The sequence below is a fragment of the Diceros bicornis genome, chromosome 18, assembly GCF_020826845.1.
Source record: "Diceros bicornis minor isolate mBicDic1 chromosome 18, mDicBic1.mat.cur, whole genome shotgun sequence".
NCBI classification, from domain to species: Eukaryota; Metazoa; Chordata; class Mammalia; order Perissodactyla; family Rhinocerotidae; genus Diceros; species Diceros bicornis.
In genome coordinates this window covers 10,499,230-10,523,899 of record NC_080757.1, presented here as the reverse complement: position 1 = coordinate 10,523,899, position 24,670 = coordinate 10,499,230, and the positions used below count along the sequence as shown (strand labels likewise).

General features: G+C 45.7%; 1 protein-coding gene and 1 long non-coding RNA gene across 15 annotated transcripts in view; one reads left to right on the top strand and one right to left on the bottom strand.

The window, feature by feature from the left end:
- The window catches only part of LOC131416951 (uncharacterized), a 23,760-nt gene extending 10,619 nt beyond the window's left edge, over positions 1–13,141 (bottom strand). Inside the window, exons 1-3 of one of the 2 annotated variants that reach the window (XR_009222667.1) lie at positions 13,080–13,141; positions 11,172–11,269; positions 2,584–3,160 (exon numbers count right to left, since the gene is read on the bottom strand). This is a non-coding gene — a long non-coding RNA (uncharacterized LOC131416951). Of the gene's footprint in view, positions 1–2,583; positions 3,161–11,171; positions 11,270–13,079 lie in introns of those variants that run through there. The other variant, XR_009222668.1, reaches the window with a different exon arrangement.
- CHD3 (chromodomain helicase DNA binding protein 3) overlaps positions 12,706–24,670 on the top strand; it is a 25,301-nt gene continuing 13,336 nt past the window's right edge. For 7 of the 13 annotated variants that reach the window (XM_058559778.1, XM_058559780.1, XM_058559774.1 and 4 more), the window contains exons 1-13: positions 12,706–13,000; positions 17,536–17,648; positions 18,146–18,316; positions 18,561–18,685; positions 19,938–20,221; positions 20,461–20,591; positions 20,748–20,898; positions 21,078–21,271; positions 21,594–21,827; positions 22,029–22,232; positions 22,732–22,943; positions 23,683–23,814; positions 24,222–24,321. In XM_058559778.1, coding sequence (XP_058415761.1) covers positions 12,730–13,000; positions 17,536–17,648; positions 18,146–18,316; positions 18,561–18,685; positions 19,938–20,221; positions 20,461–20,591; positions 20,748–20,898; positions 21,078–21,271; positions 21,594–21,827; positions 22,029–22,232; positions 22,732–22,943; positions 23,683–23,814; positions 24,222–24,321 — 2,322 coding nt within the window. In that variant the 5' untranslated portion in view covers positions 12,706–12,729. Of the gene's footprint in view, positions 13,001–15,774; positions 16,968–17,535; positions 17,649–18,145; positions 18,317–18,560; positions 18,686–19,937; positions 20,222–20,460; positions 20,592–20,747; positions 20,899–21,077; positions 21,272–21,593; positions 21,828–22,028; positions 22,233–22,731; positions 22,944–23,682; positions 23,815–24,221; positions 24,322–24,670 lie in introns of those variants that run through there. The other 6 variants (XM_058559785.1, XM_058559784.1, XM_058559775.1 and 3 more) reach the window with 5 other exon arrangements.

Here is a 24,670-nt window from a genome sequence, read left to right as displayed (position 1 = left end):
TGAGCTTATTTATAGAAAGCAAGGAAATGGGGCCAACTATTGGGAGCAAGAGTAACTAAAGTCAGCCCTTTGCTCCTTCAGTTTAAGGTGCTATTCATAACTCAGGTCGTGAATCCTCACCTTGCAATCATCTTAAGTGAATATCTCTTTAGTGAGAAATGGCTAATAGTAAACTTGTTTAGAATAAGAGCTACCAATTATCGAGTGCCTTATAGCCAGCCCGTGCTTTATGTAAGTTCAGTTAGCTCACTTATCCTCACTACCACCACACAAGGGAGGCATTAGTATCCCTGTTTTACAGTGAGGGAGCTGAGACTTGAGGGATAAGTAGCTTGCCCAGGGTCACTGTTAGTAAGTGGCAGAACTTGGATTCCAGGTGCTACCTGACTCCAAAGCTCAAATTCTTTCTCTAATAGAGGGAATGGATAACTTCATTATTTGCCTCTGGAATACATTTTAGGAGTGATACAGTTTTGGAATATAGAATCTTTAAAAAAAATTACTTGATTTTAATTTACTAATATCTAATTTAGTCTGAAATTAAAATGATTCTCCTTTTAATTTCAGAGAGCTAGACAGTGAAAGGGCTCATGAGCAAGCAGAGGGGCAGGGGGAACAAGACAAATCTATAACTTGAAAGATGGTTAAGCAGCTGAGAAAGGTGTCAGGGCAATTCTGCTGAGGTTTGACAACAGATGGAAAGCAAGGCATTTCGAGCTGGCCAGTCAACAGAAAACTATAAGAAATTGTTAAAAGGCAATGTCAAAAATGAAAAAATGGTTGGTTTTTGCCATTTTGTATAGGACTATTACGTTCAGTTCCCATCATAGTGGTCAATCAAAGCAGGTCTAAAAAACTGGGAGAAGACAAAGACAACAATTTGGGGCTTATATCTTCCTCTTCTTCTTAGGGTATCTCCTTTACTCAATGAAGAGCAAAGGAAAGAATTTAGCTAAAAGGCAGCAACAGAAGTATGAGCAGATGTGAGATCACAGAAGCCAAGCAAAGACTATTTCAAGAAGGTGGGGTGATCAAGTTAAGAACTCAAAAATATCCTCTGAATTTAGTAACCAAGGGATTATTGGTAATTTGGTAAAAGCAGTTTCAGTGGCGTGGTGGGGCAGAGGGTTGGAAAACGAGTACGCAAGTAAAGTAGACAATGAGTGTAGATAATTCTTTCAAGGAGCATGGCTGTGAATGGGCATAGAGAGGTAGGGTGGCAGCTAAAAGGGTCCAGAGTATCTCTTTCAAATGTAGGGAGATTTGAACACATTTAAATGTGGTTGGGAAGGAGCAAGTAGAATGGGAGATAAAGGAGAGTTAGGGGATCACTGTTAACCATTAGTCCCTGAGAAGGTGGGAGTGCCAGAAGCCAGAGCCCAAGTGTAGGGATTAGCTTCAGACAGGATAGAAGGGAGGATAGGACAAACATGCATACAGTTAAATATGTTGGTTTAGGGTCAGTATTTCAAGGGAGTTTTCATCTGATGATCTATCTCCTAGAAGTAGATGATAAGATTTTCTACTGAAGTGTAAGATAGAGGAGGTTTGAGGAATTTGAGGAAGGTCTGAAAAAGTCACCATGGAGCACTGAAAGCAAGCTGACTAAGAAAAAGGATTTCTGAGCAGGCACACTGGTCTGAATAGTCATGGTGTTTTTTGCACCCTGGATGGAAATAGACAGCCAAAGTGATCCAAGGTTAGGGGTTTGCAGGAGGGAAAAAAGGAGGGCACTGAGACACTGGCAGGAGAGTGGTTGAAATGACAGACCATGGAATCTAAGTTGGATAGGGAAGTTGGATAGGGAAGACAGAGTGGAGCTGATTAGGAGAAAACAGAAGAGTTAAGGGGATTAGAGTGTCTCATGGGTCCAAGAACAGTGGATAAATGAGAGAGCTGGAAGGATAGAAAGTTGTAGCCAAACTAGGGGGCTTGAATGTAATATTTCAGAAGAGGTCATATTTTTTCAGAAGAGGTAAGAATTTAATATTTCCCAGAGGTGGGAGACAGAAGTGGGATGGAGAGAAAGGTCTCTGATTAGGAAGTTGAGGGCAGGACTGAGCCAGGTATCAGTCTTCAATGAATGAGGGGAATGATGAGGAGGTAAGCAGATGACAGCTAGGGAGAGAAGTGGAGGGGTATACAGCCAGACTGCAGGAGCCTTAGAGAAACAGGGGCTTTTCACACAAGATGGCAGAATCTGGAAGCAACCCTGGAGATAAAAATTAGATTCCTTCAGGTATGTGGTCTGTTTCCAGGTTTATTTTCCCAATTATTCTAAACTATTTTGGGAGGACTACCAAGCTTTATGACCAAATGTTTGATACTCACTATCTCCTATTCTCTCTCTTTCCATATAGTTTTTGAATTAATTTTTTAAACTTAGTTTTCTTTTTCATTATAGAATATGTGCTCTTTGCAGAAAATTCCAGGTAGAGAAGCATAAAGATGCAAAACAAAAATCACTCTTATTCCTATTACTCAGCAGAAACCAGTATTAACATTTTAACCACTTCCTTCAAGTATTTTCCTACATGGTTACGATTATACTATATATATGATTTTATATTGTTTTATGCAATTACACTAGATCATAAGCATTTGCCCATGTCATTCTGTCAATGTGGCAAAAGGTTAATCAGTAAATCTAAGTGAAGAGTATGCTGGTGTTCACTGTATTCCTTCAACTTTTCTGTAGGTTTGAAATTTTTCAAAATTAAGAAGTTACAAGTGGGAAGGAAACTAATCTCAAAGAAAAAGCAAGGGAATGATAACACAAAATTCAGGATACTGGGGGTGGGGACAGGAGAGGAATGTGGAATATGGAAAAACATATGAGGGTTTAAAGATATTACTAATATTATATTTATTAAACCAGATGATAGACACATGTTCATTTTAATATTCTTTGTGGTTGATATATGTTATACATATACTTTTAACCTACGAAATAGTTCTCAATAATAGATAAAATTTTTAGATTAAAAACTTCCATAGGGGCCGGCCCCATGGCTTAGCAGTTAAGTGCGCGACCTCCGCTGCTGGCGGCCCGGGGTTTGGATCCCAGGCGCGCACCAACACACCGCTTGCCAGGCCATGCTGTGGCGGCATCCCATATAAAGTGGAGGAAGATGGGCACGGATGTTAGCTCAGGGCCAGTCTTCCTCAGCAAAAAGAGGAGGATTGGCATGGATGTTAGCTCAGGGCTGACCTTCCTCACAAAAAAATAAAAATAAAAATAAAAACTTCCATAGATAACATTTTAATGGTTTCTCATAGTCTTTAATTGCTACATAACTTCCTCACCGAAACTAGCTTTAAAGGTGACCAACTGCAAATACAATACTTTTCCCAGTTTGCATTCTTTTTAAAAAAACTGAGATATAATCCATAAGCCATAAAATCCACTGTTTTCAAGTGTACAATTCAGGAGTTTTTAGTATATTTACAAGGTTGTGAGGCTATCACCACCTAATCCCAGAACATTTTCCTCATGGCAAAAAGAAATCCCATACCCATTAGTAGTCATTCCCATTCTCCTCTCCCCCCAACCCCTGGCAACCATTAATCTATTTTCTATCTCTATGAATCGATCTACTATTCTGGACATTTCATATAAACAGAATCATAGAATATGTAGCCTTTTGTGTCTAGTTTCTTTCACTTAGCAAAATGTTTTCAAGATTCATCCATGTTGCAGAGTGTATCAGTACTTCATTCCTTTTTATGGCTGAATAATATTCCATTGTATGGATATACTATATTTTGTTTATCCATTCATCAGTTGATGGACATGTGGGTTGTTTCCACTTTGGGGCTATTATGAATAATGCTCCTACAAAGATTCATGCACAAGTTTTTGCATGGACATATGTTTCAATAATCTTGGGTATATACCTAGGATTGCAATTGCTGGGTCATATGGTAACTCTATATTTAACTTTTCGAGAAACTGTTGGTACTCTTCTTGACCTCCATGAAGCATTCAGCATCAATATCATGCCTTCTTGCTCTACCATAATAACACTAGCTGGTAGACCTCCTACTCTAACAACTTGCAATTTTTTCTTTGGCTTCTCTTCTCTTCCCTCCATTCTTCAAAGTTCCTCCAGGGTTCCAGCCTCCTCTCTTCATTTGATATACTAACAATTCAGACCCTTTAAAGAGTACCAACACCTACTATAACTTTCTATCATGAACTTACCACTCTAGCCAGATGAAGTCCACATACTAGTACTTGCTAAATACTTTCATACTCAACCTAGACTGCCCTTCTTTTTCCTCTCTGCTATATAATCTTAGTTATCTTTTGGGGCCTACTTCAAATACGACGACATGTGCAAGTTTTTCAATGATCCCCCTTCCCTGACCAAAATCTCTCTTCTCTGAACTCTCAGATTTTACAGCCCATAGCAATCATCACTACCACATATTATTAATTAACTTTTCTTGTGTGTTTATGTCTGATCTCAAATGTCTCTCCTCCCTCCACCTAGCTAATCTTTTGGTCACCAAAAAATTTTCAAGTTGTTTTAAATGATGCACAATGAAAAAATAAGTTTCCCTTCCCAGTGTTAACTACTACAGTTTCTTGTGTATTCCTCCAGGGATATTCTATGGATATTCACATATTTTTTTCTTTCATCAATGGTACCATATTATGTATGCTCTTCTGCACCTTTCCTTTCTTTCCTTCATATTTTAATTAATTTTAAAACTAGAACCTCACTAATGTTTTCAAAAGTGTAACTACATTACATCCATTGATTATACTTTGCTTACATATTTTTCATCTCAAAAAACTAGAGATTAGTGAGGAATGATTTCTTTAGAGAAATCATACTAATTTTTGTCCCATTTGGCTTCAACTGCTAATGTGATCATGAGGCTACCTAAATTTGTTTACACAAATAATAAATGAATTCTTTCTCACTGTAAAAATTCAGAATATCAATAAAGCTAAATATCCCCCTTAACTATTCTTTCCCAAAAGTAACCACTGTTACTAGTTTGGTATGTATGTGTCTAGAATTTTTAAAGGCATTCATATACATATAAATGTATCTGTAGAAACATATAGTATTGTTTTTAGTTTCTTTGAACAAAAGTTAACTAAATGATATCATAATGTGTATATTGTTTTGCAGCTTTATTTTTTCCATTCAAAAATACAGTAAAGAATCTTACTATGTAGATGTAACTCATTTTTCTTAATTGCTTTGTAATAGCTATACCTTACTGTTGGAGATTTAGGGTGTTTCCAATTTTTTGCTATTACAAACAATGTTGTAATGGGCATCGTTGTATGTGTCACCTTATGCACAAGTGTGATGACTGTTTCTCTAGGGAAGATGGTAAGAAGTAGAACTCTGTGTCAGAAAACATGTAGTTTAAAAGTGTACTAGATACAATTAAATTGACCTTTGCCAGTATAGTTGTTATAGTATAATATAGTTGTTATAGGTAATAAAGTTATATATGTGACCATCAATTTTACATATTAGTTTCTTTTTTTTGAGGAAGATTAGTCCTGGGCCAACATCTGTTGCCAATCCTCCTCTTTTTGCTGAGGAAGACTGGCTCTGAGCTAGCATCCGTGCCCATCTTCGTCTATTTTATGTGGGATGCCTGCCACAGCATGGCTTGAGGAGTGGTGCCTAGGTTCGCACCTGGGATCGGAGCTTGCAAACCCCAGGCCGCCGAAGCGGAGTGTGCGAACTTAACCACTACGCCACTGGGCCGGCCCCCACATACTAGTTCCTTTAAAACCCTAGGACATCCAATTGACTTAGAAGTCATTTAGTATATAGTAGAAAGAACACCAGACTAGAAATTGGAAGATATAAGTTCAAGTCCTGGTTCTATTCCTAACAACTAACTTGATCTTAGGCAATCCTTTCAACATCTGGGCCCCAGTTTCTGTACCTACAAAATTGGATTAAAGTGACGTTTCCTAAAATATGGTACCTATACCATTGGTAACATGCAAGATGCTTTTATTTTTTATTTTTATTTTAATAATTATTTGTATTTTAAAATAAATTAGGAAAAACATAATTACCCTATCAAATCAAGAGTTTATGGATATTATTTCGTAGTAATATAAAATTTACTTTTTAAAGGACATTCATTTAAGTTAAAGAAAAGTGAATTGACTTAAAGAAAAACAGTATGCATATAATAGTATAGGTGGTGTGTAAATATGGCAAATCACGAATATGATATATGTAGGACTGAAGTTTCTTTCTTCATAAAATCAAGAAGAGATTAGATTAAAGTAATGGATCCCAGACTTTTAGATTTCAGTGGCCAGTAAAATGTAAAAAAGAAAACGTTATGGGCCGGCCCAGTGGCGTAGGTTAAGTGCGCGCGTTCTGCTGTGGCAGCAGGGGTTCGATCCTGAGTGCGCACCAACGCACTGCTTGTCAAGCCACGCTGTGGCGGCGTCCCATATAAAGTGGAGGAAGATGGGCACGGATGTTAGTCCAGTGCCAGTCTTCCTCAGCAAAAGAGGAGAATTGGCACATGTTAGCTCAGGGCTGATCTTCCTCACACACACACACAAAAAAATGTTAGTGATCAACCTGGAGTTGCTGACTTTTTGCTAATTAAGGACATTAAGAACAACAAAACCCAAACCTATATACCCATTATCATTATTTAATAAAAAGATATTAAAAATATTTTGTAACTATAAAAGAAGTACATGGATGTTGAAATTTTTTCGAATTGTACAGAAGTATAAAAAGTAATTTTCTTTCTCTTTCCCTCTCTCTGTAAAATCTATTATGAACATCCTTCCCTACAGATCTATCTCATTTTTAGGAAGGACATTTTAAACAAATATATAAATATAAACATGTATATATATATGCATATATAGCATATATTTATTATATATAAACACAGTATATCATATTATTTATTCTATATAAAAATATATAGAAGACATATATAATCTCAGAACAAAGGACAGACCTTCCCATGAAAGGCCAGGTGGCAATCTTATTTATCCATTTGGTAATCACAGGTTTGGATGACCTTCTATCTCTAAAATTCCATGATTAAGTCTAGAATATCCTCAGCATTTACATGCCTTTCATTATTATCACTAACCTATATATTTCAAAAGACAACTAGGAGTCTCTTTAACATCTCCTTGGGTAGGAAATCATAGATTGCAAAGTGCTCTCTCAGTCCTCTGACCTGTTTGTTGCCTGAGTTCATGTCTGTCCTCCATCATTCTCACTGGGTCCCTATATCAGGGTTTTAACCTGGGGTCCATAGATTTCACGGTATTCATAACACCATGAAAATATATATGGTATTTTGTGTATATACTGTTTTTCTGAGGGAAGGGTTTATAACTTTCTATGATCCAAAAAATGTAGAAAACTATAGCTTGGGTTAAGTTTCTTGGTTTTGCTTTAAATAAATAATCTTATTATTGGCTTGGGAGTCCCTTAACCATTTTTTCTAGTTCTTTTTTTTGGGGGGTACCTAATTTCTGGTTTGCATTTGACAGCTGCATGCCTGAGCTCCTTGTTCTCACCTTAATGGTTTTCTCATTATAAACAGAAAACATTCTCTTCTACCAATTTAGCCATATGGCATTTTAATTTTTTATTCTAGTTCTATTTTTTGAAGTACAAAAAGATAGAAAAAGGCAGAGAGTGGTGCCGACATTGAAACTGACAGGCAAGGAGACAAGCAGCTAGAGACAGTGATACACAGAGGCACAGATAAAAGGCCTAAGGACAGAGAGAATAGACAGTAAAAGAAATATAGAGGAATCTGGAAACACAGAAGGAGAGACACAAGAACTGAGCAGATAGAGAAGAAGGATGGCAGAAAAACAGACAGGCAGGCAAGGAGAGAAAGGAGCATGACTGACAGAGAGGCAGGAAAGATCAACAAGAGGGACACAGATAGACAACCAGAAAGGGGTAGAGAAAGAAAGAAGGCAGACAGAGAAAGGAAGAAAGCAATAAGGAAAGAAAGAAGACAAAGTGATAATAGTGTTTTATACTACACAGTGCTTTATAATTTATAAAGTGCTATCACATACATTATTGCCAGCAGACAGGGAGAATCCAGCAGACAGATGGGGTGATGGAGGGATACAGGCCAATCAGACAGAAGAGAGAGAAGGTGGCCAATCAGAAAAAGAGGCCAGAATGGAGCCCACGACAGATAGTTAAGAAGAAAGACAGAACCAAGAAAAGAGAAGTGAGAGAGGGAGAGAGGAAAAGAGAGGAGAGACACAGACACAGAGGCTGAAACAGTAAAATTCAGGAATACACTCAGTAAAAAAGCAGAAATGAAAGAACAGTGTATTGTGTTTAAAAGTTTTGTCATCATCTTTTATCATCATCTTGAAGGGACCTGGAGAGAGGCTGTGTCTTTGTTTCTCCCAAGGAGTTACAACATCTCTAAGGTGGCACGTGAGAGGAGCCAGAAGGAAGGATGAAAAGGGAGAAAAGTTTTAGTAAGAAGCGAAGCTTTTTAGACGAGGAAGATAAACTTCTTGGACAGGCCTAGGTCAGCAGCCTAAGGGTGCTGCTGAACCTGAAAGGATCTAGATTCATATGACTTGAAAGAACTCATATAGACTATGGAAAAGCAGAGCGGGCCTCCACCTACTCTCTGCGCATGTAAGCTCAGCTTACAAACTCTCTGTACTTATTAACTGTACCTATATTTATGTGGTATTTTTCAGTACTACCAGTGCTTTCATGTCTTTTCTCAATTAATACATAGTTCAGTGACAAAGAGACCAGCAAAGGTGTGCTGTCAAAACAACTTATTATGCAAAGTAAAATAGGAGATTAGGAGAGAGCAAGCCCTTCCTAAATGCTCCTCAGGTGCTGACAGTAAAAGCATGCAACCAGCAACCAGTCAATCAAAAAGATAAGTGCCATAAAGTAGAATCAAAAAGACAGGAGGCAAGAGGTGGCAAGCCCAGCAAAGTAGGAAGGAGTAATGACAGACTGACAAGAGGAAGAAGCATCCAGCAAAACTGGGAGAGAAGCAGGAAGAAGTGTAGCAAAAAGCAAGTAGACTTTTATATGTGTATATTCTTCTCTGGAACAATATCCAAGAACTATGAAGTAGTGACTGCCTCTGAGGAGAGGAACTAGGGGACTGGGGGAGAGGGATGGGAGGGAGGCTTACTCTTCACAGGATACTTTTAGTACTTTAAAAATTTTGTACAATGTGTATGTACTATTTAAAAGTTGACTGAAAAAAAAAAGAAGAAAAAAGAAAATCAAGCAGAGATGTTGACAGCAAGAGCCAGCCAGCTAGCCAACAAAAAGGCAGGAAGACAATGAGAGACTGGAAAAATGGCAAAAAGACTGAGGCAGGCAGACTGTCTAAGGAACCAGCAAGACAAAAAGAAGAGACAAATGAAATGGAGGCAAGCAGTGAGGGAAGGCAGGGTAGGGGATATGGGAAGAAGGCAGATAAGAGTTTGGGGCAAGGGGGTCACTGAGAGGTTTGGGGTAGAGAGACCGTCACCAGTGACAGGATGTTGGTATAGAGGAAGCTAAGGGAGGAAAAGCTGATAAGCAGACAGACTAAAAAGATACAAGCATTAAACAGTGAGATAGCAGCAAGCAAGTAGGGTAGACAGGCAAGAAGACAATCATAAAGGGAGGCAAGGAAAAATCATGAACTTTACAGGCATAAATAAGAGGAGGAAGAAGTAGAAGGGCAAGATAAGAGGCAAACCAAGATAGGGAACCATGGCAGGGCCTGGCAGGTAGACAGACCAAGGCTAAAAAAGTGATAGAGACAGGCAGGCGGGGAGACAGATGGCTAGAGAGCGAGCAGTGGGCAAACAGCCAGAGAAGCAGACAGACAACCAGAGAGAGAAAGAGGCTGCCAGCCAGTCAGGGAGAAGCAGACAGGCAGGCAGGCAGGCAGGCAGACAGACAGCGTAACAGGAGCAAGCAGGTAGAGAGGCAGGTAGAAACGAGGAAAGAAGAAAAATCAAGAGGTCAGCAAGGAGAAAAAGAGAAGAGGAGATGCAGGCAGAGTGGGAGATGGACAAGAGGGAGAATCAGGCAAATTAACAGATTTACATGCAAAGCACACTCAAGAGAATGACGAATGTTTGTATAGGGATGCACACAGCCACCTTTAGCCACTCACACCTGCAGCTCATGGCACATGCGGCAGGCAGGCAGAGGCGCTCAGCACAGAGGGAGAGGGCACAGAGGCAGAGACTGCGGCACACATGATGTGCAGGGTTGCCCACACACATGTGGGGACACTCTTCCCAGACACACACAGAGGGGCCAGAAAGAGGGGGAGTCAGGCACACATGAGGAAGAGGCACATACAGTCAGGGCCTGGAAGACAGACGTAAGCAGAAAGAAGACAAAGATGAAAAGTCACTTAGAGGTGACAGAGCCTGAGAGTCAAAGGGATAAGAAAGTCTCTGTGAAAAAATAAACACACACATACAGAGAAGCCCATATGCAGAAAGGGGGATAGTAAAGAGAGACTGAGAAAGAGAACAGAACAAAATTGAATGGAAGAGGGACAGGAGTTAGACTCAATACAGGAATGATATGAGAACAGAGGCAAGCGAATTCCAAATGCCAGGTTAAGAAAAAGATGGAAATCAATGCTCAATAAAGTGTATTAGTCTATGTAGGGGGGGGTGGCACATCAATAAAGAACATTTTAGCCTCCTAAGCAAAAATTTGCATAGTATTCTTTGTCACTAATACTTTCTGGTTGCTGCCTACCTATCCCTACCTCTTAAGGTGCTCTGAACACTGCAGGGGCTGCTGGGTGGCTGACAGCTCTACTTAAGCGGTAGAGAAATAACCCAGGAGAGAAATGATTCCACAGGCATGGGATAGGAAGCAAGGAAAGGGGCAACATGAAATCAAAAGAATGGGAGGAAACTGGAGTAAGAAAAGGGTGACAAGAATGAAAAAGGGTAGAACTGAGCTATTTGCCCTCTTTCCTTTGCTAGCATTGCTCAACTGGCAAGTTTTATTTTATGACTTCTCTGCTCACATCTCTGGGTGAGAAAGCTACTTTCGGACTCCTTTTCAATCCATCTGACTCCTGGTACCACTTTTAAGATAACACTGGAGTACAGTGGGAAATCATGGGTCAGAAAGTTAGATGAAAATGCGAGTGTAACCCCCTACCTCTTTCTTTTTCTCAGTCCCAGTTACTTTTCTCTTTGACGGTACCTCAGTTTCTTCTACTTTATCAGTGTTGGAGACCATGGAGGAAGGGAAATATACTGAAACGGGAGAAAAGAGAAAATAATTTCACAATCTTCAGACTTGACTCTTTCCCCTTTATTCTAAAAATCTGTTCTATTTACCCCTAAATTAATTCCCCAAATCAGATGAATTTTATATTCAAGCAACTGGGGGAGGGAAGGGAGAGGTAAAGGAGAAAAGAGTGAAGATAAAATTTACAACAATTATAAATCACTGAAAAGGCTGGGCAAAGGGGAGAATCAAACATGGACTCCTTTGAAAAAAACTCAATCATCCTATCTATTCATATCTCTCCCCCAAAAGTCACTAGGATTTCTATTACTTTTTTAAAGAAAGAAAAAAAAATCCAGTACTGCTTCTCACTTAAAAGATACATATACAATTAAATGCGTTTTGACTTCAATGAGGTATGTAGAAACAGAGTTATACATAAACATATATTTCATCTTTCTCCTTTTCAATGCCTGAAGGGGAAAAAAAAACCTTCACATCAAACCACTCCCTTCTGAAGTATTCAGAAAAAAAAAAAAAAGCTTTTCTTTAAGAGAAGGGAGGTGGGGAGGAAGACTAGTAAAGAAAAGAAAAAAATTTAAATCTAGTTGGACTAGTATCTAACTAGTTAACCTTTAACAATTTATGCTGATGTCAGACTGAGCATGAGTACTGATTAATGCCCCCCCTCAAATATTTTTTTATAAGGGGGGAGTTAGTCACAGCAGCCATTTTTGTTTTATGCAGAAGTCCTTCATGCCCCCCCCAACGCGCATAGACACACACACACACACTCAGTACACAAGGAAAATATCTCTATTAATCTGTGCACTAATCAGTTATGAAAAAAGGGAGAAATTTGTGGGTTTCTGGGTAGAGGCTTGGAGATGGGGGTGTAACAGGGAGGAGAATGGGGGGGTGAAAAATGAAATATTAAGCCAGCCATTTTGTTTTAAAAGGGGATTTTCCCCCCCTCTCCCTTTTTTCATGGAGGGGGTGGCGGTGCTGGGGGGGGGGGTTGTTTTAAAAATAATTTCAAGGCGGCCATCTTAGTGCCTCAGCTCTGAGAAATATTTCTGAGCGCCCCCCTCAGAATTTAAATATATTTAAAGCAACAGACAGGGAGGTAGAGAGAAGTCGAAAACTTTTATATACATATATATATATATTTTTTTTAATCCCCCTTTCTTGTTCTCTTGGGAGGAAGGAGAGAGGGGGAAAAAAAAAGTCTCTCCTCAATTTTTTCCAAGAAAATTTCTGGGGGTGGTTTGGCCCCCCTCCTCAGACGGCGGCCCCGGGGGTGGGGGTTTTGGAGGGGGGTGGCCCGGGGGTTTGGGGGGCTGGGGGAGGCGGTGAGGAGGAGGAGGACGCCGCCGCCGAAGAGGAGGAGGAGGAGGAGGAGGAGGAGGAGGTGGTGGTGGTGGTAGCGGTGGGGGAGGCGGGCGGGCGGTGGGTGGGGGGGTGGTGGGGGGGCCAGAGCCACAGGATGGCTTCCCCTCTGAGGGACGAGGAGGAGGAGGAGGAGGAGATGGTGGTGTCGGAGGAGGAAGAAGAGGAGGAAGAAGAGGGCGACGAGGAGGAGGAGGAGGTGGAGGCGCCCGACGAGGACTATGAGGACGACGACGAAGGAGTACTCGGGCGCGGGCCGGGCCACGACCGGGGCCGCGACCGCCACAGCCCCCCCGGCTGCCACCTCTTCCCGCCGCCGCCGCCGCCGCCGCCACTGCTGCCCCCGCCGCCGCCACCCCCGCCGCCAGGTAAGCGGCAGCTCCGACTCCCCCCCAGCCCGAGTGGGAGCCGCGGGCGCGCGGGGCCGGGCGGGGGCGAGGCACCCACCGCGCGGCCGAGCCGAAGCGAATCCGGGCGCGGGCGCCGTCTCGGGCCCGGCGGTCCGAGCGGTCCGGGCGGGCGGCGGCGGCGGCGGCGGCCGCGGGGCCAGGCCTCCTCCCCTCCCCCGCCGCACCCCTCCCCCGCCGCCGCCGCCGCCCGCCGCCGCCCCGGCTGGAGAGCGCTGGGCGCGAGCTGCGCGCGCGGACCGGGCCACTCGGTCGCGGCTTTCGGGGGAAGAGGAGGAGGAGATTTTTTTTTACCCTCGGCGGGGAGGGGGTAGGCAGGAAACGGCCGAGGCGAAGCCAGGGCCCCCTCCCTGGCCGAGCGAGGGACCGCGGAGACCCTGGCGGCCGGACGGCGGCGTGGGGGAGGGGCGCGTGGGGGAGGGGCGGCCGTGCGGGCGCCCTTCGGGCTTCGGCCCCGGTGGGGTTGGATTGAGGTAAAGTGGGGTTTCGACGTGTGGGGCCGACCGCGGCCCTAACTCCTTCCCCTCTGGAGTTGGGAAGGCGGGGGGAGGGAGTGGGTGTCCAGCGGAGCCCCCCACCTGCGGGGACTTTGGTGCCCGCCAACTCTGGGGCGTGCGGTGGCACATGGGGGAGGGGTCGTGTGAATGTTTGTGGGCGGCTGACGACTAGGGGCAGGTGGTGGCCACACTCCACGCAGACCACTTCCTGGAATGTGACTTGATCCTACCCCCTTTCCCCCCAGTTCGTAATAGGCAGAGCAGTCACTTAAGATTGGGGAGCGAGAGGACAGTGTCTGGGAAACCAGATGCCCCCAACTCCACCCCCTTTATCTCTCCTCTGCTCTGGGCTCCTTTGTGTCAAGTGCGCCCCCCCTCCCTCCATGACCCCGTCAGTCTGGGGTGGCCGAGCTGCCCAGCTGTGACTCTCACGTGGCTGCCATTCACTGTCACTCACTCTCTCGCTCAAACCACCCACACCCTGACCACTTTGGGGGTCGTGAACTTCCCACCCAGCTGTTCTGCAGTTTGACCATCACTCAGCACCCCTCCCCGGGATAAGTCACCCGGCATTCTGGGCAGTTCCACCAGTGGCGGAGGGGACAGACCGCTGCCTTGCATGGGGGGCCCAGCAATGGCCTCACTCAGACCACCCTCCTAGTGGAGTTATTTCTAGTTTTCTTTACAATAGGTGAACATCTTTAGAGTGTTCACACCCCATGCTTGGGGAATGAAAGGGTACATCCGCACCTCAGGCCTCTGGGTGCTGTGCTGCACAAATGCACCAAACTTCAAAACATCTAACATCATGCTCTTTGTAAAACTGTTATATTGATCTGTGTGGCTTATGTGGCAAATGATCCTGTCTAGTTGAGACAACCTTTGAGGGAATGTGGCATGTTTCCTTATGAGGGGCAGAAGGATGTATGTCTGATGGAAACAGAATAAAGCCCCCCGCCCCCCACCAATCTTTTCTGAAAAAGGGAAAAGTTTTTAGAAAGTTATCCCAGAGAGCCCACTGATTTGCACGAGGGAAAAGGAATAAAGAATTGTGGGGAGGGGGTTGCCTGGAAAACAGCAGGGGTGCTAAAAAGAGGGAAAGAAAGGATGTCAGGTTAGGTTAGGGGTTTGGCGGCTCTCATCTATTTGTATTCCGAACTTGGAATGTGGTGTTTGGGTGTTTTTGATCCCGGATTTGGGTATGTGGGAGAAAGAGGAGCATGAAAGAATCTGAGGTCGAGATGGGTCTTTGTGTCAATCCTCCCTTCCCTTTCCCAACTCTGCCTTCTGAGTAGACGAGAAGAAACGTCAATGTTTTTAAATTTTTATATTTGAAATGAAAAACCACCTCCTCTCTCTCCCAGGGCAATTTATCTCCCTTTCAGCCCTCCGAGTCAAATGAGTGACCCAGATACACCCCCTCAGATGACTTTCTGAGGTAAAACTTTGGGAAAATATTTTTAGTCTGCTCATTATTTTTGTCTACCTAAGTGTGAGCAAAATAACCCTCCTAAAGGAAATTTATTCCGGCTGCCCTCCCTCTTTTCTCTAGAATATGAATTTGTACGTATTAGGGGTTTCTATTGTTTTTCATTCTGACTGCTTTGATTTTCACCATTTTGTTTTACATTCTTACCCAAGACCAATTTTATCCCTTCCCCCCTCTCCAGTCTCCTTACATTGTTAAACGTTTAAAATAATAGCACTCGTGTTGATGGGGGAAGGGAGCAGGAAGCCAAAAACTCATTTCTTCTCCCTCCCCCTTCTGGCAAGTCTAGAGAAATAATATAACATAATATATAGATGTGATTCCTTGGGGGTGGGGGTGGGGAATGATTGTGGGTGGTGCGGAAAATTCTGGTAGTTTCTTTGCAAAAGGTCTGAAAATACAAACCCACCCCCTGCGTGCAATACGCATGTGCAGCAGACCTATTATGGTGGTTCGTTGTGGGGGAGGGAGGGGAATTTGAGAAAAAATAAATATATGTGTGAGAGATTGATGGTGAGATTAGAAGGAGAGAGGGGCGGGCGGGAGGCGAGGCTTTCTGCGAGGCTCCTCCTGCTTTCTCCGGCTTGCCAGGCCCCGCCCTCCCGCTCCTCGCCCGCCCTCCTCCCTCGCAGTCTTCCCGAGATCTGAGCCAGGGCTGTGGGAGAGTCTGGGCTCCAGGCCAGCATTGAGTGGCTGGTGAGACAGAGGTTGGGACTTAGATTTGCGTTATTGCCCTTCCTTTCCTTTCCTTTCCTCGCCATTCTACTTTGCCTCTCCCCATCACCGCCGTCTTTCCAAGTTGGGGAACCTCCTGCTGGGGTGGGGAGTGGGATGGCCAGGGCTTGTGCCCTACCCCCAGCTGGTAGTGACCGAGGCCGGTTCCCTGATCCTTAGCCAGTTGGCCTGCCCTTGCCACTGCCCCGGCAGTCTCCGTTTCCGTGTTCATATTAACCGAAGTCCCTGGGGTTAGGAAGAGCTGGCTGCTGGGGCATGGCGTCTTACTGGCTTCCTATTACAGTGCCCATTCTGTTTTCACACCCGGGACTTTCTGCAGCCGCCCTCCAATCCTAGAGTGTCTTCCTGCACCAGAGGACACAGGATGTTGGAGTTATGAGAAGTAGCATTGAAGGAAGGATGTGCCCGTATTCTGAGGCAATGGAAACCTAGGCCTCTGGTGTTAATTGGGGCTAATTTTCCCTTGGCTGTTGTGGGAGGAAGGATTGTGTGTCCTAGAGCAAGGGGTTGGGCCAAGCCCAGGCTTTCCCTTCCTGCACAACTACCTCTGCCTGGGCAAGACAGGTCTGGCTGGTTAGTCTAGTGCTTGCTAGGGGACGGAGGCCAACCAGGGCCCCATGTCTGTGTGGCATCAGTGTCTTCCTCTATGTGGAGTAACTCTCTGTCCCATAAGCCTTCGCAGACTGGCAGGGGTCATGGATAATGGGGTTGGGGGACATCAGGGAAGAACTGGCCCCAGGCTTTCTAACTGAGACATCTGGGGAGAAAGCCAGGGACCTAGCCCTGCTTTTAAAAGCAGGTACAGGCTGTCCTCTGGATTTGTGCTCATGAGTATGTGTGTATGCTTGTGCAGCTGAGAAGGCATATGTGGGGTGTGTCTGTGCCTATATCTTTATTTGGATATCCCGTACTGTTTATATATGAGTGGGTCAGGATGTCTGGGACCAAATCTGGAGACAAAGGGTTAAGACCAGGGGGCAAAGGGTAGGGCCTCTGAGTTCTCAAAGGGAACAGGGATGTGGAAATAGATTTGAAGGCAGATTCCACGCTACTTGGGAGGAGGACGAATGTTAAGGTAATTGTGGAGACTTTCTCCTGTAGGGTGTGATGAAGGAGCCAGACACACTGATCCTGTGGGCAAGACGTGAAAATGACCAGCTGAGGATTTTTTTTCCTCCAGGGCTGCGTTGGGGTGACAGGAGGCTTGGTGATTATCTGAGGAAATATAAATAGAGGCCTCCTACTTCGCAGAAAGGATGTCAGGGCCCCAGGATGTTAGTGTGAGAACCCAGGTGTCCACCTTTGGCTCTCTCTTCTCAGCATCTGGCTTAGGGAGCTGCCAGCTTGTGTCTCCCCACTCCAAGTGCTGGGGTCAGGCCAGGCCAGCAGCTGGGCATGGCTTCCCCAGTTCCTGGGCAGAATGCCAGCTGGCTAAGTGAGGGGGAAGGCAAAAGGAGCCCTGGCGGCGACTGAAAGGACCTGCCACAGTCAGAGCCCATGGCCTAGAGCCTGGGCCCTTGTTAGTAGGAGGGGAGAGAAGGGAGGGGTTTGGCTGCTCTTCCCTTCTGACCTCTGACCTCCCATTCAGAACCCAAGCATCCCAGAGTACTCGAAACACTCTCTGTTTGCATCCAGTGAAGGGAGGCAAGGTTTGGAGGAATTAAAGCCGAAGTTCCTGGAGAGTGGGAACTGAGGAGATGAGGAAGGGTGAGGTCAAGAGGCCACACAGACTGGGAACCTAGAGGCTTAGGTTTTTGGTGCTCTCTGCTCCAAAGATAAGGACGACATTCGGCTGCTGCCTTCAGCATTGGGTGTGAAGAAGAGAAAACGAGGACCCAAGAAGCAGAAGGAGAACAAGCCAGGAAAACCCCGAAAACGCAAGAAGCTTGTAAGTGTTAAGGACTCCTGTCTCTCCAGCAAGGCTCAGAAGACCCACTCCCAGAGACCTACATTTTCTCTGGTCCTGATTACCCGGGGGGGGGGGGGGGGGGCGGATCCCAAAGTTAGAGAGGCCTGACTCCCCCTCCCTCCTCCTGGTAGCCTGTATCTCATGGATCCGGGACCCTAACCTCACTCACTACAACCTAGTGAAGAGCCCACTTATTGATGTGACTTGCCTTAGCAGCAGAGAAGCAGTTGAAAGCATAGGCTCTGGAGGTAGACGGCATGAATTCAGAGCCCAGCACTCCTCTGTCTTCTTGGGCAATTTATTTAGCTCTCTGTGCCTCAGTTTCCTCATCTGCAAAAAAGTAGATAAAAATAGGTTAGTTAGTATCTCGTAGAATTGTTGTGAAGATTAAAAGAAATGATATATGTTATGTGCTAAGAACAGTTTCTGGCATGTGGTAGGGCTGAAGAAATGTTATTTTTATTTCTGTCCCTTAGGACAGTGAGGAGGAATTTGGCTCTGAGCGAGATGAGTACCGGGAGAAGTCAGAGAGTGGAGGCAGTGAATATGGAACCGGACCAGGTCGGAAACGGAGACGGAAGCACCGAGAAAAAAAGGAGAAGAAGACAAAGCGGCGGAAAAAAGGGGAGGGAGATGGGGGGCAAAAGGTGAGCAGAATTAGGGAGTGGGGGGAGAAATCAGTATTAAAGACAGGTATGAGGAGGCAGGGAGAGCCTGGTGGGGGGCTGGTGCTAAGTGGAGAGGTTAGTTTGTGAGGAGTGGGGATTGGTCTGAGAATGGAGCAGGAAGCAGAAAGCCCATGGAAGCTGGCGGGTGGGCACAGAATCGTGTGGGTGGCCCAGGGTAGGGGCCAGAGCAGCAGCCGCCTCACTGAAGCCTGGTCTCTCCCAGCAGGTAGAACAGAAGTCATCAGCAACTCTGCTTCTGACCTGGGGCCTGGAGGATGTGGAGCATGTGTTCTCTGAGGAGGATTACCACACACTCACCAACTATAAAGCCTTTAGCCAGTTCATGAGGTGCGGTAGGACTGGGGAGTCCTTGTGAACAGATACTTTTAATTTTGGGGAGGCCCTGGACCTTCTGGACTCTGATAAAAGCTAAGAAACTGCTTTCCAGAGAAAGTCACAGCACATACACACAAAATTTTACACATATTTTCAGGGAATTCCTGGACTCCTAAAGATCCAATGACCTGGCTCAGGAACCCTTCACTGGGGGGTCATAATTCCAGTGCTAGGTTAGAAAACTCCCTAGTGACAAAATATAGTGAGGACTGACAGTACTCCCTGTTCCCCTTTCCGCTGCATAACTGCTCTGTAGACTGGAGCTGAGAGATAACATCAATGTTCCCCAATTTCCTTTGCTCAGTTATCAAGTCCTCTGCCCCTTCCTTAGGCCCAGGTAATAATGGAGGATGCATTGCTGGCAGCAGGATCTGAGCTTCAATGGCTCCCCAAGTAGAATAGAGAATAGCAGAGATGCCTTTTGGGAAGCAGGCACTTTAACACAGCAGTTTAGTGCTCTGGTGGTTCAGCTCCGGGTATCATCTTGGGCAGTTTACTTCTTTGGTCTTTGGTTTCCGCATCTGTAAAGTAGGCATAATCATAGTATGTACCTCATAGGGGTCTTATGGGGATTTGATGGGATAATGAATGGAAAGCCCAGTACAGTCAGTGCCTAGCCCCTAGGGAGTGTTCGGTAGCTGTCATTAGCACTGTCGTCTCACCTACCTCACTGCTAAAGACAGTGCTTTTGTCAGCACCTTGGTCACCCATGTCCTCACAAGAGCTTAGCACCCCACCGCAGAGCAGAACCAGCATGGTCCATCAGACTCCACCTTCATCAGGGCCCATGGAACTTATTAGGAGAACACAGGGAATCATAGCAGCTCATAGTGTTATCGTGAAGACGAAATAAGACATAATATATGTGAAAATGTTTTATCAACTGTAAAGTAGTATTCAAAAGTAAAGCATTTTTATTGACATCATTCTTTTTGTTTATCCTTTTTTATCTTCTGCGCGTTTAAATTTTATTTTGCTTTTTTCTGTCTTTTTTTCTTTTTTATACACTTTCTTTTTTTAACCTTGTTTTCTTTCTTAAACTTTTTATTTATTTGTTTTTAAATTGATGTTATTCTTAATAGGACATATTTTCACCACCCAGGAATCCTGGCTTGTACACAGATAGACTTAATTCATGAGGGGAAATGGCAGTATTCCCAGACCATCTGTGAAGGGTCCGAATCTTCTGCTTCTATATTTACAGGCCCCTAATTGCTAAGAAGAATCCTAAGATCCCAATGTCTAAGATGATGACCATCCTTGGGGCCAAGTGGAGAGAGTTCAGCGCCAACAACCCCTTCAAGGGGTCAGCAGCTGCTGTTGCGGCAGCGGCGGCAGCAGCAGCCGCAGCTGTAGCTGAGCAGGTGTCAGCTGCTGTCTCATCGGCTACCCCCATTTCACCTTCCGGACCCCCTGCCCTTCCACCACCCCCTGCTGCTGATAACCAGCCCCCACCCATCCGAAGAGCCAAAACCAAAGAGGGCAAAGGTAAGAAACCCTCTTCTTCTAACAACTGTCACCCCACCCTCCAGACCGCATGTTCTCAAATTATAGTCTAGAAGTCTTTTGTCTTCTCAGCCCTGATTGTTGTAGGAGAAATGCTTTCCAGGAAGGGGTGTCAGTGAAACCATAGCCCACAGAGGGGAGTCCAGAGGCTTCTGTGACCTCCATTATTCCAGGATGTCATGACCTCTGCTTTTTCTCCCTTACCCTCACTTCTCATTCAGGTCCAGGCCATAAGAGGCGGAGTAAGAGCCCGCGAGTGCCTGATGGACGCAAGAAGCTTCGGGGAAAGAAAATGGCACCACTCAAAATCAAACTAGGGCTGCTGGGTGGCAAGAGGAAGAAGGGAGGCTCAGTGAGTGGCCCATCCCCTGTCTGCTAACACCCGGGGATCAAGGGCCTGGGGGTCCAGACACAGAGGTCCATGAGGGAAGCTGGAGCGGGAGCCAAAGGCCTAGGGAGGGGAGTGGAATCAAGTTGGCCTCCCTGACAGCCACGGGGCTATGGGCAGTATGTTTTTCAGAGTGATGAGGGCCCCGAACCAGAGGCTGAGGAGTCAGACCTGGACAGTGGCAGTGTCCACAGTGCCTCAGGCCGGCCTGATGGCCCTGTCCGCACCAAGAAACTAAAGAGAGGCCGGCCAGGAAGGAAGAAGAAGAAGGGTAAGGGGTATTAGCTGTGTGTGATCCTGTCAGTCTGCCTTCCTCTCATTCCATCGTTGTCTTTCTTATTTTCAATTTTGACTTCTTTATTCAACCCTTCTCTCTCTCTCTCCCTTCCCCCATCCCTCTCTCTCTCTCTCTCTTTCTCTGTTCTCTTTTCCTCCACTGGGGTATGACAGTCCTGGGCTGTCCTGCAGTGGCCGGGGAGGAGGAGGTTGATGGCTACGAGACGGACCACCAGGATTACTGTGAGGTGTGCCAGCAGGGTGGGGAAATTATTCTGTGCGACACCTGCCCTCGTGCCTACCACCTCGTCTGCCTTGATCCTGAGCTTGACCGGGCTCCTGAGGGCAAATGGAGCTGCCCCCACTGTGTGAGTACCTGGTGCCAAAGTCTTACGGCCCTCAGGGACCCACCCATTATTTCCTCCTTGGTTCCAGGTGTCCTCTTCCTACCCCCAGATGCCTGAGCTTCTCAGTAACAGATGTTTAAGTGTCCAGGATCCTAGTTTGTTCCTCCCTCCTCATCCATTTGCCCCCCAGATCAACAGGAAACTGAGGTGTCCTGTTCCATCATTCCCACCAATCTTCTCTGTACTTCTAGGGTTTAGGTATCCTGTCTTTCCCTCTTTCTTCCTGTCTCACTCCTTATCTCCTTTCTTCTGCCTATCTCTGTGTCTGTTCTTGGCCTCCCAGGAGAAGGAGGGGGTACAGTGGGAAGCCAAGGAGGAGGAGGAAGAATACGAAGAGGAGGGAGAGGAAGAAGGGGAGAAGGAGGAAGAAGATGATCACATGGAGTACTGCCGCGTGTGCAAGGATGGTGGGGAGCTCCTGTGCTGTGATGCTTGCATCTCCTCCTACCACATTCATTGTCTCAACCCACCCCTGCCTGACATCCCCAATGGGGAATGGCTCTGTCCCCGATGCACGGTGAGTGTACCCATTTCTCTCTGCTTACTGTCAGCCCTGACTCCTTCCTCATCTCGGGGGCCCAAATGCCCAGCTCTTTCTTTCTCTACTCTCCCCCACACTTAGCCTTTGATTCTCTTGTGGGACTCCTATCCTCCTACTCTAACAATGGGCTCTTTCTGTCTCTTTCTTTCCTCCTCCTTGTGTGTGTCCATCCCGAAGTGCCCTGTGCTGAAAGGCCGTGTGCAGAAGATCCTGCATTGGCGTTGGGGGGAGCCACCTGTGGCAGTGCCAGCCCCCCAACAAGCAGACGAGAATCCAGATGCCCCACCCCCCCGTCCTCTTCAAGGCAGATCGGAGCGAGAGTTCTTTGTCAAGTGGGTAGGACTGTCCTACTGGCACTGCTCCTGGGCCAAGGAGCTTCAGGTACAGGGGGCTCTCCTTTCCCCCTCTCCTATGACCCCATTCACTGCCATTCTAACTCTGTCTCACCACTCTGTTCTTTGGTCTTCTGTACCCTTTACTTTCGCTCATTTCAGGCCTCCAGCCCTCACACCCTAACCACTGCTTTAGTTCCATATGGAGACTTGGTCTCCAGTCCTTTTTCTCTCATCTCCATTAAATTTCATCCCTTAGATATAGCCTTCCTTAACTCTGTCTCTTTCCTTATCTGTCTTTAACCATGTTTTACCAGTATTCTCAATCTTAATAACCCTATTCCCTGCCTCCTTTTGCTTATTTCAAGCTCACCAGGCCCTGACATTGTATTCATTTTCCTGTTTTGCCTTTAACTTACTATGCCTCTCATCCCACCTCTTTCATAGCTCCCTTTCCCTTGCCATTCTTCCTGCTGGCCTCTTCCCTGTCCCCTTTTGTCCTCTCTGGATTTGCGGACTATCTGTTTTCCTTTCTTCTGCCCCATCAGCTGGAAATCTTCCACTTGGTAATGTACCGAAACTACCAACGGAAGAATGACATGGATGAGCCCCCACCCCTGGACTATGGCTCTGGTGAGGATGATGGGAAGAGTGACAAGCGCAAGGTGAAAGATCCGCACTATGCTGAGATGGAGGAGAAGTACTATCGTTTTGGCATCAAGCCAGAGTGGATGACCGTCCACCGTATTATCAACCACAGGTGAATCTTGGTCCACAGGAAGGCCCGCCTGGGGTATGCCACTATTCTGGTTGTGGTTATGGTCCCATGTTAGTATTTTTTGATTAACCAAATAATTGATCTAACGGGATAACTCCTGCTGCACCCCAGGCCCTTCTGGCCTTGTTTCCTCTTTGGGGATGAGAGAAACCAGGAGGAAAGTCCAGCCCAGCACTGACTCTTTTGTCGTTGCTTCTTGTCATCTCTAATAGCGTAAGAAATGACACATGAGTCTGGGGATCGGGGCACAAAAGCAAAACATGGAAAACGTGATTCATCCAGACCAGTGTTTCTAGTATTTCTTCATAGTACTTAGTACTGCCTAATGTTATACTGTAGACTTATTTTTCTATTTCATTGCTGCCTTCCCCAGTTGAATGTGAGCTTTTTGAGAATAGGGTCACTTGCCTGTTTTGTTCACTGCTGAATCACTGGTGCTTGGAACAATGCCTGGCATGTAGTAGATGCTTAGTAAATACTGATTGGATAAACAAATGATGTTGAAGCCCAGGGATGTTTTGTGATAGTTGATTTTTAGGAAGCTGTCCTGAAAAAGGGTAGTACTTCAGCCATTCTAAACTCCCTTCCAATGGCCCACTACTGAGGATTGGGTAACAAATTCTGCATGTTTGCTGATAATCGTATTTATATGACTTCTTTCTATTTGTGAACCATGTTATTTTTTTCCTCCTGCTCCTCCTCTTGACCTCTTGCCCCACAGTTTGGATAAAAAGGGGAATTACCACTATTTAGTGAAATGGAGGGACTTGCCATATGACCAGTCCACATGGGAGGAAGATGAAATGAACATCCCTGAATATGAAGACCATAAGCAAAGCTACTGGAGACACCGGTGAGGGAGCCGGGTGATGGGTTAGAGGGAGTCTGAGGATGAGGGCATTGAAAGCTAAACCTCCAGCATAAAATAAGGTACAGTAGGGACAGACCTGATTTAGAATTCAGGGCAGTAGGAGCCTGGGCTGAGTTGTTTGGGGCGGGGTTGGTAAAGAGGCAGTGTGAAGAACAGACATAAGATCTAGCCTGAGTAATGGGGAAGAGGGTGTTCAGGAATGGGGAGAGTTGGCACTAGAGGTAAAATCCAAGAGGTGAGGGTAAATAGCCTAGGAGAAAGGAAATGTGAGACTCTAGGTTATGGCAAGTGGGAGGGAGGTCTAGAATGGGTTCAGAAGAGTTGGGGGGAGGTAGGAGGTGGTGCGGATCCCAAGGACCAGGCCTCACTGAGACCCGCTCTTTTCCCAGAGAACTAATTATGGGGGAGGACCCCGCCCAACCCCGCAAGTATAAGAAGAAGAAGAAGGAGCTGCAGGGTGATGGGCCTCCCAATTCTCCTACTAACGATGTAAGTCCTCTCGCTTGGCCTTTCTCCCATTTCTGGAGCCGTGGTGATTGAAGATTTCCCGAGGGCTAATGACAGAACTTCCCAGAGTTTCAACAACCTCTTTGAACAGTAGCTCTTACTTCAGTATTCAGCTTTGCCCCAAGAGTGGCCAGGAAGTTTGGCATCAGAGCAAGAGAGCCACTAGAGATAGCAGCACACAGGGTTCTTCCACCAGTTTCCTTCCCCGTGGTGCTGCTGGGTATTTTTTTAAGGAATGAGGGGGAGGGACCAAGAAATAGAACTTTTATAAGCTTAGGTCATAGTAGAGGCAATTGTAGTTCAACTTGATATCAGTGCCAGGGAGTGGGGA